Source organism: Crocuta crocuta, unplaced genomic scaffold, assembly GCF_008692635.1.
Source record: "Crocuta crocuta isolate KB4526 unplaced genomic scaffold, BGI_CrCroc_1.0 scaffold1192, whole genome shotgun sequence".
NCBI classification, from domain to species: Eukaryota; Metazoa; Chordata; class Mammalia; order Carnivora; family Hyaenidae; genus Crocuta; species Crocuta crocuta.
Window position 1 is genome coordinate 84760 of NW_027531292.1, and position 14585 is coordinate 99344.

The following is a 14585-nucleotide window of genomic DNA, read 5'->3' on the forward strand; positions in this document are numbered from 1 at the left end:
CTAGCACCAGCCGGGTCTGAGAACTCCTTTCCCTGCCTGCAGTTTCTTCTTGGAGACCTGGGGCCGGGCGGTGTGGGAGCGGTCCCCGTCCTGCCCATTCCCCCGCCCCGTGCCGGCTGCGGTGGGCAGCGCGTGTGCTCAGGGCCCCAGCGGGGCCACCTTATGTGCAAGATGCACAGGCCTGGCCATCCTGGCTGCTCCCCTCCCAGCTTGTCTGTGCCGAGAACCTCACCGCACTGCAGGCTCTAGAGTTCGCCGTTGTCCTACATGTCACCTTGTCACTATCGCCTCTGTCCTGCTCTTGGAGAGCTGCTGTGTCGGAGAGCAGGCCTTGTGTCCTGGTCCCTAGGGAGAGCCCGGTCTGCTGAGCACACAGTCCTGTGGGCACGGCTGCTCTCAGGACTGCAAGGTTGGCACCTGGCGTGCGACCCCGGGGTCCTGTGGCGGGTCAGGCTCTCAGGGTGGCCATGGGCAGAGGCTGAGGGTTCGGGGGCTCGGCGCTCTCTGGAGACTGCTTGACCCTATCTCCAAGCAGACAGTGCCTTCCATCCGTGACCCGCCCGTTCCCAGTGCCGTGGGGCCCGAGCTGGTGGGATGTCATTGTGCCTTGCTTGCCTTCCCTGCAGCCGCCAGCACCTCTGCTGACGCAACCCCAGCGTCGTTGGAAGGACCCTGGTGCCCCGTCTGCTCTCCTGACTCCACCTTTTGCGCCTGGGGTTGCCAGGTCACCAGGCCATCCCTCGCGTTCCGTGCCCCATGCCTGTGCTGGCACCATCACCCGCTGGCCCGCACAGGATGCTGCGGCACCAGGTAGCAATGGCACAGCCGCCTTTGTGATCGATGATGCGGGTGCTGTGGCCGCTTACTCCCTGTGCTCTATACTTTCTTAGTCGTGAGCGTGTTCCTGCTGCCAGAGGGCGGAGGCGGAGAGGGCGCTGGCCTCACCGACTTGGGCTCCTCGTCACCCTGTTGTTGGACAGGAGGGCACCGGCCGTGTTTCCCCCTTCCCGGCCTCCCCACAGCTATCCTGCCCAGTATTTCTCCCATAGCAGACTCCCCACTTCCTTCTCCCTCTGCCCTCCGCAGGTGGGCTTGCTCTCTCACCCCTCCTGGGCTGGGGGTGGGGCTGGGGGTGGGGGCAGCCAGTTCCAGCTCCTCCCGGCCTCTTCCTGTGCTGCCCCAGCACTGAGCCCCTGCCTCTTCCCCTCGCTCAGCTCTCCCCCAGTGCCCTCCCTGCTTCCCCCTGCCTTTCCCCTCCCCCTCCCCGCTTCCCTTCTTTCCCTCCATGTCTGGGCCTGGTGGGGGGCAGTCCCAGGGCAGGGCAGTAAGCTTCAGGAGCAGAGGCCATTGGCTGCGCCCCTGCCTATCCACGGGCAGCCCCTAAAAGGAGACACCTGCTTTAGCATGAGTGATGTGCCTGCGTGGCGGCGTCTGATCCTGAGTGAGCGGTGCCCCGTTCCCGTGGTCCATCAGCTGGGCCTCCAGTTGGGGGGGGGGGGGGGGTTCTGGNGCAGTTTCTTCCTGCTTCGGGATGGGGGGTACGTGTGACCTGAGGTTAGGCTTACCTCTAAGCCTGGGTGGCGTGTCTCCACTGTGGAATGAAGGCACAGGCCGAGCCCTGCGAGGCCAGCGGCACAGAAGTAGCTGCCGTATTCCTGGCAGTTTGTGAAAAGGTGGTGGCTTTGGCGGTGCTTGTTCCTGAGAGGGCTGCCGCCCTCTCCCTGCCCGCCCGCCCCCCCCGCAGGCCCTTGAGGGGGCCATGGGGACACTGGCCTCAGCTTGATGCTTTCGTTGCTGTCAGGCAGGTGATTTGGTGAGAACCAGGGCCGCGCCAGCTGCACCCCACAGGGCAGAGGCTGCGCTCCCTCACGGAACACACGTGGCTCGTCGGCACAGGACCCGGAGCCAACGGCACGTTCCCGTAGGGCCCCGGATCCCATGCTCAGGGCCTGTCGGCTTGGTCCGGCCTACTGGGTAGGCTCTGGTTGCTGCACGTGACTGTGGCCCCTTTGGCCTGTTGCGTGTGTCCCTGGGGAGCTGTGTGGTCATGGGGGTGGAGGGTAGCCACTCCAGAAGGGTCGGAAGTAGGCATTGTCACCAGTCCTGGCTGCTCATTAAGTAGGAGCTTCCAAAACAAACATGCCTCCGGGCTGTGGCTGTTTGTAGTTTAAGGCTGTTCTCTACCTGTTCCCTGTCTCCCCCTCACTGTCAGCCTGAGGTGCTAGGACAGCTGGGGGGAGAAAGGGGCTGACTGGGAGTTGCTTCCTGTGGTGTAGATGGGCTGCCCGTGCCCGTGGCATGTGTCCCCACAGCCTGGTGTGTCTCTGGAGGCAGAGCTAGGTTCTTGAATGTGAGCAGCACCTGCCTGGCAGAGCTAATGTGTTCCCACTTCTAGGCGGCTCTGGCCCGGGGGTGCCTTTGGGGAGGGGCTGCTCTCTGAGCATCTCATTTAGGAAGAGCGTCCGGCAGGCTTGGGGCTACTCCCAGCCTGTCCCATTCAGCAGGCTGTGCATGCCCTGGCCTCAACCCCAGGCCGCCAGCCAGCCTCACAGGGCCTCAGTGAAAGGGAAGGGAGACCCTGAACTGCAGAGAACACTCAGGTGGTCACCAGAGCAGAGGGACGGGATGGGGACCAGGTAGTGCACTTGTGAGGAGTGTGGGGTCACATGTAGAGGTTTGGAATCACAAGATTGTACACCTGAAACTAACATTACAGTGTGTGTTAACTGGGATTTAAATAAAAAACTTTTAAAAAAAGGAAAGAGGGAAATGCCAGGCAGCAGGCTTCAGAGCTCACAGCCTACCCTCCCGACCTTCAGAGTCCGCAGCCTTCCCCCTCCAACCCTCAGAGCACGCAACCTTCCCCGCCGACCTTCAGAGGCCGCAGCCTTCCCCCCTGACCTTCAGAGGCCGCACCCTACCCCCCCTGACCTTCAGAGCCCGCAGCTTTTCACCTCCTGACCTTCAGAGCATGCAGCCTTTCCCCTGACCTTCAGAGGCTGCAGCCTTCCCCCTGACCTTCAGAGCATGCAGCCTTAGCCCCTGACCTTCAGAGCCCGCAGCCTTCCCCCCCGACCTTCAGAGGCCGCAGCCTTCCCCCCTGACCTTCAGAGGCTGCAGCCTTCCCCCTGACCTTCAGAGCTTGCAGCCTTCCCCCCGACCTTCAGAGCCCGAAGCCTTCCCCCCTGACCTTCAGAGCCTGCAGCCTTCACCCCCCTGACCTTCAGAGCGCGCAGCCTTCCCTCTGACCTTCAGAGGCTGCAGCCTTCCCCCCCTGACCTTCAGAGGCCGCAGCCTACCCCCCCGACCTCCAGAGCCCGCAGCCTTTCACCTCCTGACCTTCAGAGCATGCAGCCTTTCCCCTGACCTTCAGAGCCCATAGCCTTCCCCCTGACTTTCAGAGCATGCAGCCTTACCCCCTGACCTTCAGAGCCCGCAGCCTTCACCCCCGACCTCCAGAGCCCGCAGCCTTCCCCACTGACTTTCAAGCGCGCAGCCTTTCCCCGCACCGACCTTCAGAGCCCTCAGCCTTCCCCCCCTGACCTTCAGAGCCTGCAGCCTTCCCTCTGACCTTCAGAGCCTGCAGCCTTCCCCTCTGACCTTCAGAGGCCGCAGCCTTCCCCCCCGACCTTCAGAGCGCGCAGCCTTCCCCCCTGACCTTCAGAGGCCACAGCCTTCCCCCTGACCTTCAGAGCGCGCAGCCTTCCCCCCTGACCTTCAGAGGCCGCAGCCTTCCCCCCTGACCTTCAGAGGCTGCAGCCTTCCCCCTGACCTTCAGAGCGTGCAGCCTTTCCCCCCGACCTTAAGAGCCCGAAGCCTTCCCCCTGACCTTCAGAGCACGCAGCCTTCCCTCTGACCTTCAGAGCCTGCAGCCTTCCCCTCTGACCTTCAGAGGCTGCAGCCTTCCCCCCCTGACCTTCAGAGCCCGCAGCCTTTCACCTCCTGACCTTCAGAGCATGCAGCCTTTCCCCTGACCTTCAGAGCCCATAGCCTTTCCCCTGACCTTCAGAGCCCGCAGCCTTCACCCCCGACCTTCAGAGCCCGCAGCCTTCCCCACTGACTTTCAAGCACGCAGCCTTTACCCACACCGACCTTCAGAGCCCTCAGCCTTCCCCCCCCTTGACCTTCAGAGCCCGCAGCCTTCCCCACTGACTTTCAGAGCACACAGCCTTCCCCCCACCAACCTTCAGAGCCTTCAGCCTTCCCCCCCGACCTTCAGAGCCTTCAGCCTGCCCTCTCGACCTTCAGAGCCTTCAGCCTGCCCTTTCGACCTTCAGAACATGCAGCCTTCCCCCTCTCGACCTTCAGAGCGCGCAGCCTTCCCCCTCTCGACCTTCAGAGCGCGCAGCCTTCCCCCCTGACCTTCAGAGCCCTCAGCCTTCCCCCCCGACCTTCAGAGCCTGCAGCCTGCCCTCTCAACCTTCAGAGCCTTCAGCCTGCCCTTTCGACCTTCAGAGCACGCAGCCTTCCCCCCTCGACCTTCAGAGCACACAGCCTTCCCCTCTCGACCTTCAGAGCGCACAGCCTTCCCCCCTGACCTTCAGAGCCCTCAGCCTTCCCCCCCGACCTTCAGAGCCTGCAGCCTGCCCCCTCCTGACCTTCAGAGCACACAACCTTCCCCCCCCGACCTTCAGAGCCTGCAGCCTTCCCCCCCCGACCTTCAGAGCCCGCAGCCTTACCGCCTCCCCCACCTCGACCTTCAGAGCCCGCAGCCTTCCCCTCTGACAGTTGCACAGCAGCTTTAGAAGCCTCAGCCAGCCCCTGGGGCGGGCTCTCCGTCGGGGAGGTTTGTCGGGGAGGTTCACCCATTGAGCCACACTGTCTCTGCTTAACCCAGTCTCATCAAAGCAGACCCTTTTGATAGCTTCACAAGGACGGTCTCTAGTTCGGAGAATGGGGGCCCTAGCATAGTGTTCCCCAGTGGGGGAGGAGAGATGGGGTGCACAGGAGGTGATGTTTACTGAGTGGGCCCCCTGGGTCCAGCCACATGGAGGGCAGAGCAGGCTGATAGGAGGTGGTTGGGTGCCCCTGTCACCGCAGCTTTTTTTTTTTTTTTTTATGTTTTATTTATTTCAGAGAGAGAGACAGACAGCGAGCAGGGAGGGTCAGAGAGAGAGAGAGATATAGAATCTGAAACAGGCAGCAGGCTCTGAGCTGGCAGTCAGCACAGAGCCTGACGCGGGGCTCGAACCCACAAACTGTGAGATCATGACCTGAGCTGAAGTCGGATGCTTAACCGACTGAGCCACCCAGGCGCCCCCACTGCAGCTTTATCTTGGTGGTGCCTTCCCAACAGCTGCTGGGGACTGGGAGTGCAGGTGTGGAGAATAGAGCTGGTCCTTAGTAAGGTCCCTTATTCTCCCGGGCCTCTTTCATTCTTTAGAAGTGGGAGTAAGCAGGGCGCCTGGGTGGCTCAGTTGGTTAAGCATCTGACTCAGTCTCAGCTCGGGTCATGATCTTGCAGTTTCGTGGGCTCGAGCCCCACATTTAGCTGCACTGACGGTGTGGAGCCTGCTTGGGATTCTCTCCCTCTCTGCTCCTCTCCTACTCACACTGTCTCTGTCTCTCTCAAAATAACTTGAAAAAAAATTTTTAAAAAGTGGGAGTGGGCCATTTTCCTTCCCTTACTGAGTGGTGGCTGTGGTTATAAATGATGGAGAGTGCCCACGTGGGTGCCTGGTGCTGGGGTGGCGGGTGAGGGTGGTGTTTTTATGAATGTCATCAGTTGTACTGTGAGGAGAGGGTGGGATGCTCTGTGCTTGGAAGCCCCTGAGACATCCTCAGTCCCTTCCAGGGACTCAGAAGGATGGGCGTGTGCCGTTAGACCATTCTCAGACTGTGTGTGGTGGCCCGGCGTGGACGCTGCAGACATGAGCTGACAGTACCAACTTGGTTTCTGAGCCCACCAGGCTGTACCTCTGAAGGGTGGGGACTGACTTGCACCCACTTTTGGCCCCCAGAGCCCGGTACACTGAGCACCTGGTCCCTGTGTAAAGTGAGGGGGCCCCCCGTCAGCATCCCACAGAGCTGGCCGCCGGTGGTCTCACCTCCTGGGGATGTTTCGGTTGGAGGCATTGCAGGGGTTGGGTGGGGGCTTCTGGCCCCTCCATCCTCTGGTGCCAGGACAGCCTCACGGTGCAAAGGACCCTGCTCCGGGGGCCTTGTGCAGTGGAACCAGCCTGGGCCGGGCCAACACCGCGTGGCTGTAGGGCATGAATCACAGGAGGTGCCCTGAGCAGTTGCGGCCTGGTACAGGGCCACCCCCATCCCTGACTGCTGTCTCCAGGTGCTGGTGACTGTCAGCCCTGCATGTGGGTCGGTTGGCAGAGAGGCCTCCAGAGCCAGGCCAGAGGGGGCCTGTCACACCAGTGTGACTGCGCTTCCTGGGTGGTTGGGTTGGGATGCACTGGGGAAGTGTGGGAGGCATAAGAAGGCTTTCGTGTGCTGTGGGGGCCGCCTCGGGGAGCCGCCAGAGTAGACAACGTGCGTCTGTTATCTCTAGTGGCTGCACCCTTTTGAGCTGATCCGCTTCATCTGCGGAGAGTGCTCCTGAGGCCCAAGGAGGAGACGGAGTAGCAGGTTCCAGGTGCAGAGGGGCACTTGGGTGCTGGGTCCCCATGTGGAAGGTGGAGGTCCACTTGGATCTAGGGCGTCTAAAGAATTCCAGAATCTTAGTTAAGAACACTCCTAGAGGCTTTCCTGAGTAAAGAGGTGGTAACACCCACTTCCTCACTCTTTGTCTTGTGAGCACCACTGGGTGTTCGTTTGTGTTCCCTGCTGGTGTGTGAGGGAGCAGGGTCCCTGCTGGTGTGTGCCCGTGGAACTTGATGTTACAAGTCTGTTGTAGGAACATGAAAACATGGGAAATGTAGAAAACAAAAAGCGAGTGATCCTGCCATCAGAGACTCACTAACGCTGGCGTCCTGCAGGGCTGGACTTGCCTGCGGCAGGCAGCAGTCACTGGCAGGGTTCTGGTGGCTGCCTGTGGATGCTCCGTGACCCCGCGGTTCCCTGTGCTGGTGTCTGGAGGATGTCTCCTCTGGGACGAGGCCTTGCAGATCACGCACTGTGCCCGTTGTTGGCATTTCCTCGGGTAGAATTCTGGAAGGGAACTGGCAGCCTCTGAGAGCAGGGCCTGCGAGGGTCTTCCTGGCGAGGCTCTGCCCACTCACCTTCCCGACAGCAGGCACTCACAGTGTCGGCAGGCACTCACCTCTGGTTTGTGGCCAGCTGCCTGTGGCACTTTTGTGAGAAATACCTTTGCCGTGTTGACAAGTAAGGAAGCGTGTTTGGTTCGAGCACGTTTCCCTGAGGCCCACTGGGCCTGGCATTCCCTTGTGCTGGGCCCGCGTGTGCTTGGTGAGTCTTCGGTCCGCTCTCTGTGTACTGGGGGGTCTTGCGACTCTGGTTTCTTGCGACCGGCCTGGGTTCTGTGTGCTCTGAGGGTATTAATCCCAAGTCTTAAGATTTTAGAGTTCTTAAAGAAACAAGAGCAAAGACAAAGTGGGGGAGTCACAGCTGACGGAAGTGGGGCTACCCCCCAGGGCCCCACTTCTTGCTGTTCCCTGGGGACATTCGTTCTTCAGCAGAGCAGAGCGTGCATGCTGCCATGCCACCCGGACCAGAGAACCCACAGGGGCCAGGGTGTGCCAGGACACCAGAATGGTAGCCGTGGGGCTGCAGTGTGTGGGCATGTTTGGGCTGAGAGACAGAGCCCCACACCCTCTGCTAGGCAGCTCTGGGGTGTAGCCTGGGGAGGGCTGTAGGCACAGACCAGATCTGGGCCCTGTGCCCTGCCCTTTTCCTTCCTGGCTAAGGCATGGGGGGTGATCTCAGCATTCCGTGTTTTCTTGTACGCAATTTATCACCGCCCCCTCCCCCATATGCACACGTGCATGCGTTATTGGAGCTGTGTGCCATTTGGATTGTTCTCTTGGGAAGAAATTTGGTTCACATTGGTACCATGAGCTATTCAGGAGCCCCTTGCTTGCCGAGTGTCTCCTTGGGGCTGTGTTTGGTCACTGAGGCTACAAAGGATATTGAGAACGCATTGGGGCAGGGGGCAGTGTGAGAGCCCAGAACAGGGCTTTTCAAGGTGCCCCTGAAGAAACACTCATCCTCTGAGATGCTGCATGAGTTTGGAAAGCCCTGGCTGAAGCCCGGGGTCCTTGGGAAGCTCAGTGGTCAGCAGCAGCAGTTGAGCTGTGAGCTGCCCTAGGGAAGATCACCATCTGAACTGTTTGCACAGCTGGTGGGTCACAGCCCTCTCCCAGTCCCTCTGCCCTGTTTCCTCTTGGGTGTGGGGTGAATGAACAAAGAAGGGCTGAGAAGGAATCCAGGCTGCCGCTGTCCCCACCACCCCCTGCCCGCCTCATCACCCCCTGCCCGCCTCACCACCCCCTGCCCCTGCCTGCCCACCAGCTGATGATGGACTGCAGAGAGGAGTTCTCCTGGATGGCTGGGTGTCTTCTGGGAAGTGCTCCCAAAGTGTGTTACCTTCTTGCTGTGGATGGTGTGATATTCCCTCCTGTGCCGGCTGAACTGTGTGGTGGCCCACGGGGCAGAAGGTGCGCAGGCCCCAAGGCTGCATGAGCTCGTCTGAGAGTCACCGACACGGGCTGTGCAGCCAAGGACTGCGGCTTCAGCAGGAGAACAGAGCAGGCACCTTCGCTGGTCCGGGACAAGTTTCCCTCCTTCTCTGAGGGGCATTTTGTGCTGCACTGGCTCCTGCACCTGTGATAAAAAACATCACAAGTGTTTCCCTTTAGCATGGGCTTCGTCTTCTCTTCCCAGACCCCCGGGTAGCCTCTGCCGTACATGGTTTGGTCGGGGAGGAGGCAGCACCGAGGTGTCCTGAGCCTGCCAGTGGGCAGCTGGCGAGCTGCGTGCTGGCAGCAGGCGTAGGCACTGGCCTCAGTGGGGGAGGTGGTGGCAAGGAGGCCTGGGTGCTCCTTCGGTGTAAGGTCTGCGTGCCAGGTGATCTCGGACGTCACAACTGCTCCCTGAGCCTCAGCACCCAGACCACAGCCACTGCCCTGCAGGACGATTTAGGCTGGGACGCAGTTTGTAGCAGGTGCCTGGTGTGTGGCAGGCACCTGCCTTGTTGTAATCAAGTTTACTGGATTCAGAGAGACAGATGTGGGCACACAGGAGCGCATCTTATGGGCCACTTTGTAATCACACAGGCTGTCCCTGTGGCCTGCCTCCCAGGAGCAGGGCATCCAGGCTGAGCTCGGTGCGGTGATGTTCAGAGGGCACTTGTGTCTGGCTTGCACTTTGGTTGTGGGCTGCACGTTTGCTCCTAGGCTGTCAGAGCAGCGACCCAGGCCTCAGCGGCTGGGGTTTTGAAATGCTTTGTAATTAAAATCCTTGTTTTCAAGTACATTCTATTGTTCCTGCTGGGAAGGCCTCCTACCTTTTTGGCTGAAGAAGTGCAGGGCTCAGCTGAGTTCTGTTGAGAGTTCCTGGCATTTATAATTCATGTAAAAATAAATGTGTTGTCTTGTTGTGACCTTGTTGGCTTTAGTGTACTTCCTCCAAGGCCGACGGAGTGCAGCTGTTGTTCAGTGATGCGGATTGTCAGCCCCGAGGTGTTGCACTCTGACTCTCTCACAGGGACCTGTGAGGAGCAGGCTGTGGCTGTGGGCAGTGCTTCCTCGGGGCCGGGAGGTGGGGGGGGGAACTCTGCACCCTGGGCCGTTTCTCTCATCTGCTGCCTCCTTGCTGGGCTCATGGCTTTAGGGAGTAGTGTTAGTGGTTTGCAGGCCCCTGAGGTCCGAGCTGTCACCAGGAAGGTGGCAGGGCCCTTGGTTTGTCTGAAGAGCTTCCTGTCACCTGACGTCTGAGCGAGAGTGAGGGCGCAGCCCACTGCCGTCTGCTGGAATTTGGGGCTAGAGGTGGCCTTTGTGGGGCTCACATCCCACTCACCTGGATTCCAGGGCCCTGCTGAGCCCCTTACTCAGACTTCCGGCCTGGACCTCTGAGGCCTGGGATGGAGGAGAAGGTGCGGGAGGCCTCAGAAGGTGGGTCTCTGCCAGCCAGTGCTGTGGCTCAGACCACTCCCTGCCCAGCTGACCCTTCCCTGCTCTGCAGCAGGGCCCTGGGCAGTCCCAGGTAGAGATCTCAGGGGTGCTGCAGTGCTTTTTCTAGACGGAACAGCTCAGCTCTGTGCATCTGGCTGTGCCCTGGGGGAATCGTTGTGGGAGCAGCATGTAGGCTGAAGGGCTGGAGCGGCCGGAGGGGTCCTGCTGTCCTGTCCTCTGCAGCCTCCCGTTGTGTGTGGCAGGCTCCTTGCTTCTGTCAGCGCAGCAGGGACCCGAGGGTCACGGCTGACCAAGGGCTAACGCTGCTGGCGGGGCAGTATGGTCAGAAGTGCCGCCTTTGCTGTCCCGGAGACTAGCTGCAGCCCCTTCCTGCCGCCCGCAGGTGCCTGGGGGCCCTTGTTCAGGCCCTAAGCTGTAGGCGCCCTGCCTGCCTGTGAGGTCGGGGCTGCCTTGCTGGCGGGGGCGATGTTCTGGCGTCTGGCACCTGGCGGCACCTGGTCCTGCTGCACCTACAGTAGTGACCACGTCGTCGGAGCAGGCGCTGCCGTGCAGGGCCCAGGGGCTGGGGTTTTCAGTGTCCTGGCCCTGTGCTGGCCTGGCAGGCTGGAGATGTTGGCTGTACTCTCTTGGCCTCTGGCAGTCGGCACCTGTATTGCTACAGGTGACCAGGGTGCTGGGCTTGGGCTGGCCACCCCCTGGGGGAGCGGGGATGGGACTAGGCGGTGGGGGTGGGGCGTAGTGTAGGGGCCAGAGCCAAGTGCGTCTGTTCTCATGTTTGTTTTCAGCCAGACGGCTCAGATGTAGAATCAAGATGCGGTACCTGTACGTGTCCCCAGTTGTCCCGTTGGTTTTTTATGCTAATTCTGCTGTAACTGGAGCCACAAAGTGCAGCTGAGAGAACAGGGGTGATGGGGCCATGCTTGCCCTCCGGAGCCAGGTGCCCCTGCCAGGAGCCGCCCACAGAGCACTGTCGTTTTCCACGTGTCGTGTCTTTCCCAGAAGCCCGGGTCCTTTGATTTCTAACACAAACAATAAAGTGTCCCTTCCCCCCCCCACACANCACACCCTGGGGATGTGCAGGATCAATGACAGTCAGAAAGGTCCTAAATCTGGGGGCTCTTGTGACCAGGGACTTTGCCTCTATTTAAAAAAAAAAAAAAAAAAAAAAAAAAGGCCCCCCCCCCCCCCCAATGACATTTGCAGGAGTCTAGGGTGAAGGTTGCACTCTCTGGCCTGTGTGCCTGGGCCTAGAGCCTGTTCCGGGGAGGCCACGCCCTGGCTGCTCACACACCCTGTGGTTCTGGCTGCAGGCCTGGTCCCGGGGCCAGTCTGTCCAGACGGCAGGACCTCCTCAGAGCCATGGCTTTGCTGGGCTCCCTCCAGGCCGGCCCGGGCGCCCTGGGCTCTCCCAGATACAGGCACCTAGGTGTGGGGTTGGGGGCCGTATGTCCTTCTCTTTGACTCCAATCTTCCACAGACCACCAGCGAGCTAGTCATGTCCTATTCCTGCTTAAAACATCCCTTGTCCCAATTTCCCACCTCCCTCCAGGCCCCCCACTGCTGTGCGCCCCACAGGTACCTGTGCCACTGCAGCCTGGCCAGCCCTCTGTGCCGTCTCCCACTGAGAGCCCTAGCCCATGTGCACGCTGTCTCCATGACCTGGGGAGGCCCCCTGCCTGTCTTCTGAAGAACACCTACACACATGGCCAACAGATACCGAAAAAGAAGCTCTACATCACTCATCGTTGGGGACGTGCACATGAAAACCACCCTGAGCTATGACCTCACACCTGTCAGAATGATGATCATGAAAGAGACAGGAGATGACAAGTGTGGGTGAGGATGGGGGGAGACGGGCACTGTTGGTGGGGGTGCACGCTGGTGCAGCCACTGCAGAAAACAGTGTGGAGTGTCCTCAAGACGTTAAAAATGGAGCTGCCATTTGACCCAGCAGTTTCTCTTCTGGGTATTTATCCAAACAAAATCATGACCTTGAAGCCACGTGTGTATCCCCGTTGTCACTGCAGGATTATTCCTGGCAGTCCAGGTGTGGAAGCAGCCTGTGCAGCTGGTGACAGAGAAATGGATAAAGAACGTGTGGTGAATAGACACAGTGGAATTCACTCAGCCTTAACAGAGAAGGAAGTGCTGGCATTTGCAGCAGCATGGATGACCCCAGAGGGCATTGTGCCAAGTGAAATAAAAGCCTGATGGAGAAAGACAGATACCACATGGTTTCACTTATATGTGGAATCTAAAAAAAGAAAGAAAAAGTCAAACTGAGGAACAGAGTGATAGAGTAGTGCCAGAGGCTGGGGAAAGTCGGGAGCGGTGGGTAGAACACAGAATTTCAGGAAAGGGAATGCGTGTCCTGGCTTTGCCTCTCCTCTTGTTCCCACCTGCTCCGGGTCCTTGGACAGGCCCTGGGGAGGCTGCGGAGCTGCCCTGCTGGCCCGGGGCCTTAGGATGGTGTTGGGATGACCAGCGGGGGGCTACACACCCTCTTAACACACTCACCAGACATTCACAAGTTGACCGAAACCTTGATGGATTTCCGCCAACTGCAGCCATCCAGTGTGTCCTTGGCCTAAGCGGAATCAGACCAGATAACAGAACCCCACCTGTCATGACCTGTGTGCTGCGGGGAGACGGGAGAGTAGTTCAGAGCCCGGATGCACAGATCACACACGAAGGAAGCGCCGTGGAGTGGCGTCCAAGCCCAGAGGTGACAGTGGGAGGGAAGGGAGTCCGCGGCGCAGACTGGGTCTCCAGCAGAGTCTTCAGGGCTTGAGTTCGATGCGTTGAATGTAGGGATAAAGTGAAAATCTCTGGCAAGACTGATCAAGACAGGAAAAAGAGAAGGTCCAGAGTCTTTGTAGTGAAGCGTGCTGGGTCAACTGGCTATCCATGTGTTAAAAAAAGTCTCAGTCCTTACTTCACAGCATACAAAGGGTAATTGAGTCGGGAAGAATGTAGGTCTAGTGCCCGAAGGGCCGTGCATGCTCCCCGAGAGCTTCAGGTGTATGCAAGTGCACAACACCTCGGTTTGGAAAAAATAACGTGAAGTGTTTTTATATCTCTTACGTATTGAAATGATGATACCCTAGGCTAAACAAAATATATTAAAGTTAATTTTACCTGTTTCCCTTTACTCTTTATTGTGGCTCCTAGAAAATCTGAAATTTCAGACATGGCTGGCATTTGTGGCTTGTGGTATGTTTCTCTTGGACAGCACTGTTCTAAGAAGATAACACAGAAGATGCTATTTTTGGCCTTTGGGTGAAGAATGGTTTTCCTGAACAGGACCAAGAACTGCAGGTCATGAAGGGGAAGAGAATTTGGCTTACGTTGAACCTAGGGAGCTTTGTTCATCAAAAGATACCCCTCAAAGGGTGAAAAGGCCAGTACCCTGGGGAAGTGCGGCACATGTCCCTGACCGAAGGGGCACAGCCAGACCTCATGGAATGGCGAGAAACAGGCCGGAGACTCTCGGAGGGGGAGTTATGCCTACCCCCAGCCAGAGGTGGAAGTGGGCTGCCCCAGGGGTCTGGGCTGCGCGCTGCAGTCCTTACAGCTCTGGTGACTGTCCTGCAACCGGGCTGCACGTGAATCGTCTTTCCTTTCAGCCTCTTTGCCCTTAATGTTTGCGGTGGTGGCCGGGGCACGTGGTCAGACCTTCTAGCACTGCTTGTCCGCCTTTCGTTCGAATGTGTTTATTATGACTCTCTTATTTTTATTTTATTTTTAAAAATTTTTTTAAATGTTTTATTTATTTCTAGGAGAGAGAGAGAGACAGCGTGAGCAGGGGAGGGGCAGAGAGAGAGGGAGTCACAGACTGAAATAGGCTCCAGGCTCTGAGCTGGCAGTCAGCACAGAGCCCGACGCGGGGCTCGAACCCACGAATCGCGAGATCATGACCTAAGCGAAAGTCGGACGCTTAACCGACTAAGCCACCCAGGCGCCCCTATTATGACTCTTTTAAACCCTCCCTCCTCCTGACCCCCCATTGCTTTGGAAGCCCTGCACTCATGTTCCTTTCTTTCATAGGTGACTTGTGGCACAGACCCTAAACTCAGTGTCTGATGCTGTGAGTCGCCCCCTCCACCTCCCCACGGTGCCCAGACCTCAGGCTGTCATGCAGCTGCCCTCCCTGGGGCTTCTGTGTGCTGCTGGGGGGCTCTTCGTTCCCCACATCTTAGCCCCCAGCGCTGTCCGTGTCTTGTACCCTTGCCACTTGTTCAGGCGCTTTCTTTCTGTCCCGACTCTCTCTGCTCCTTAGTCCTGCTGGTATTTGACTTTCTTCCACGGCCAGGCCTCTTCTGCCTGAAGGGTGTCCTTTTCATCCTTTCTTCAGTCGGCGCACTGGTAGGCAGCTCCCCTCTTAGTTGGCCTGAAACTGCCTCCAATTTGCCTCGTGTTTTCACTGCACGGAGCAGTTTTGGTTGGCTTTCTTTCAGCCCATTTTAGATGTCTGGCCACTGGCTTCTGGCTTCTAGTGTTGCTTTGAGAAGCCAGCTGTCAGGTAAACTCTTCTTTGGAAGT

At 58.8% G+C, this 14585-nt stretch overlaps 1 protein-coding gene across 2 annotated transcripts in view; it reads left to right on the forward strand.

Moving 5' to 3' along the window:
• Positions 1-11639: 11639 nt before the first annotated feature.
• Positions 11640-14585, forward strand: part of MOB2 (MOB kinase activator 2) — a 53697-nt gene continuing 50751 nt past the window's right edge. The window contains exon 1 of one of the 2 annotated variants that reach the window (XM_077771521.1): positions 11640-11879. In XM_077771521.1, the coding sequence (XP_077627647.1) occupies positions 11746-11879 (134 nt within the window). In that variant the 5' untranslated portion in view covers positions 11640-11745. The remainder of the gene's footprint in view (positions 11880-14585) is intronic. The other variant, XM_077771524.1, reaches the window with a different exon arrangement.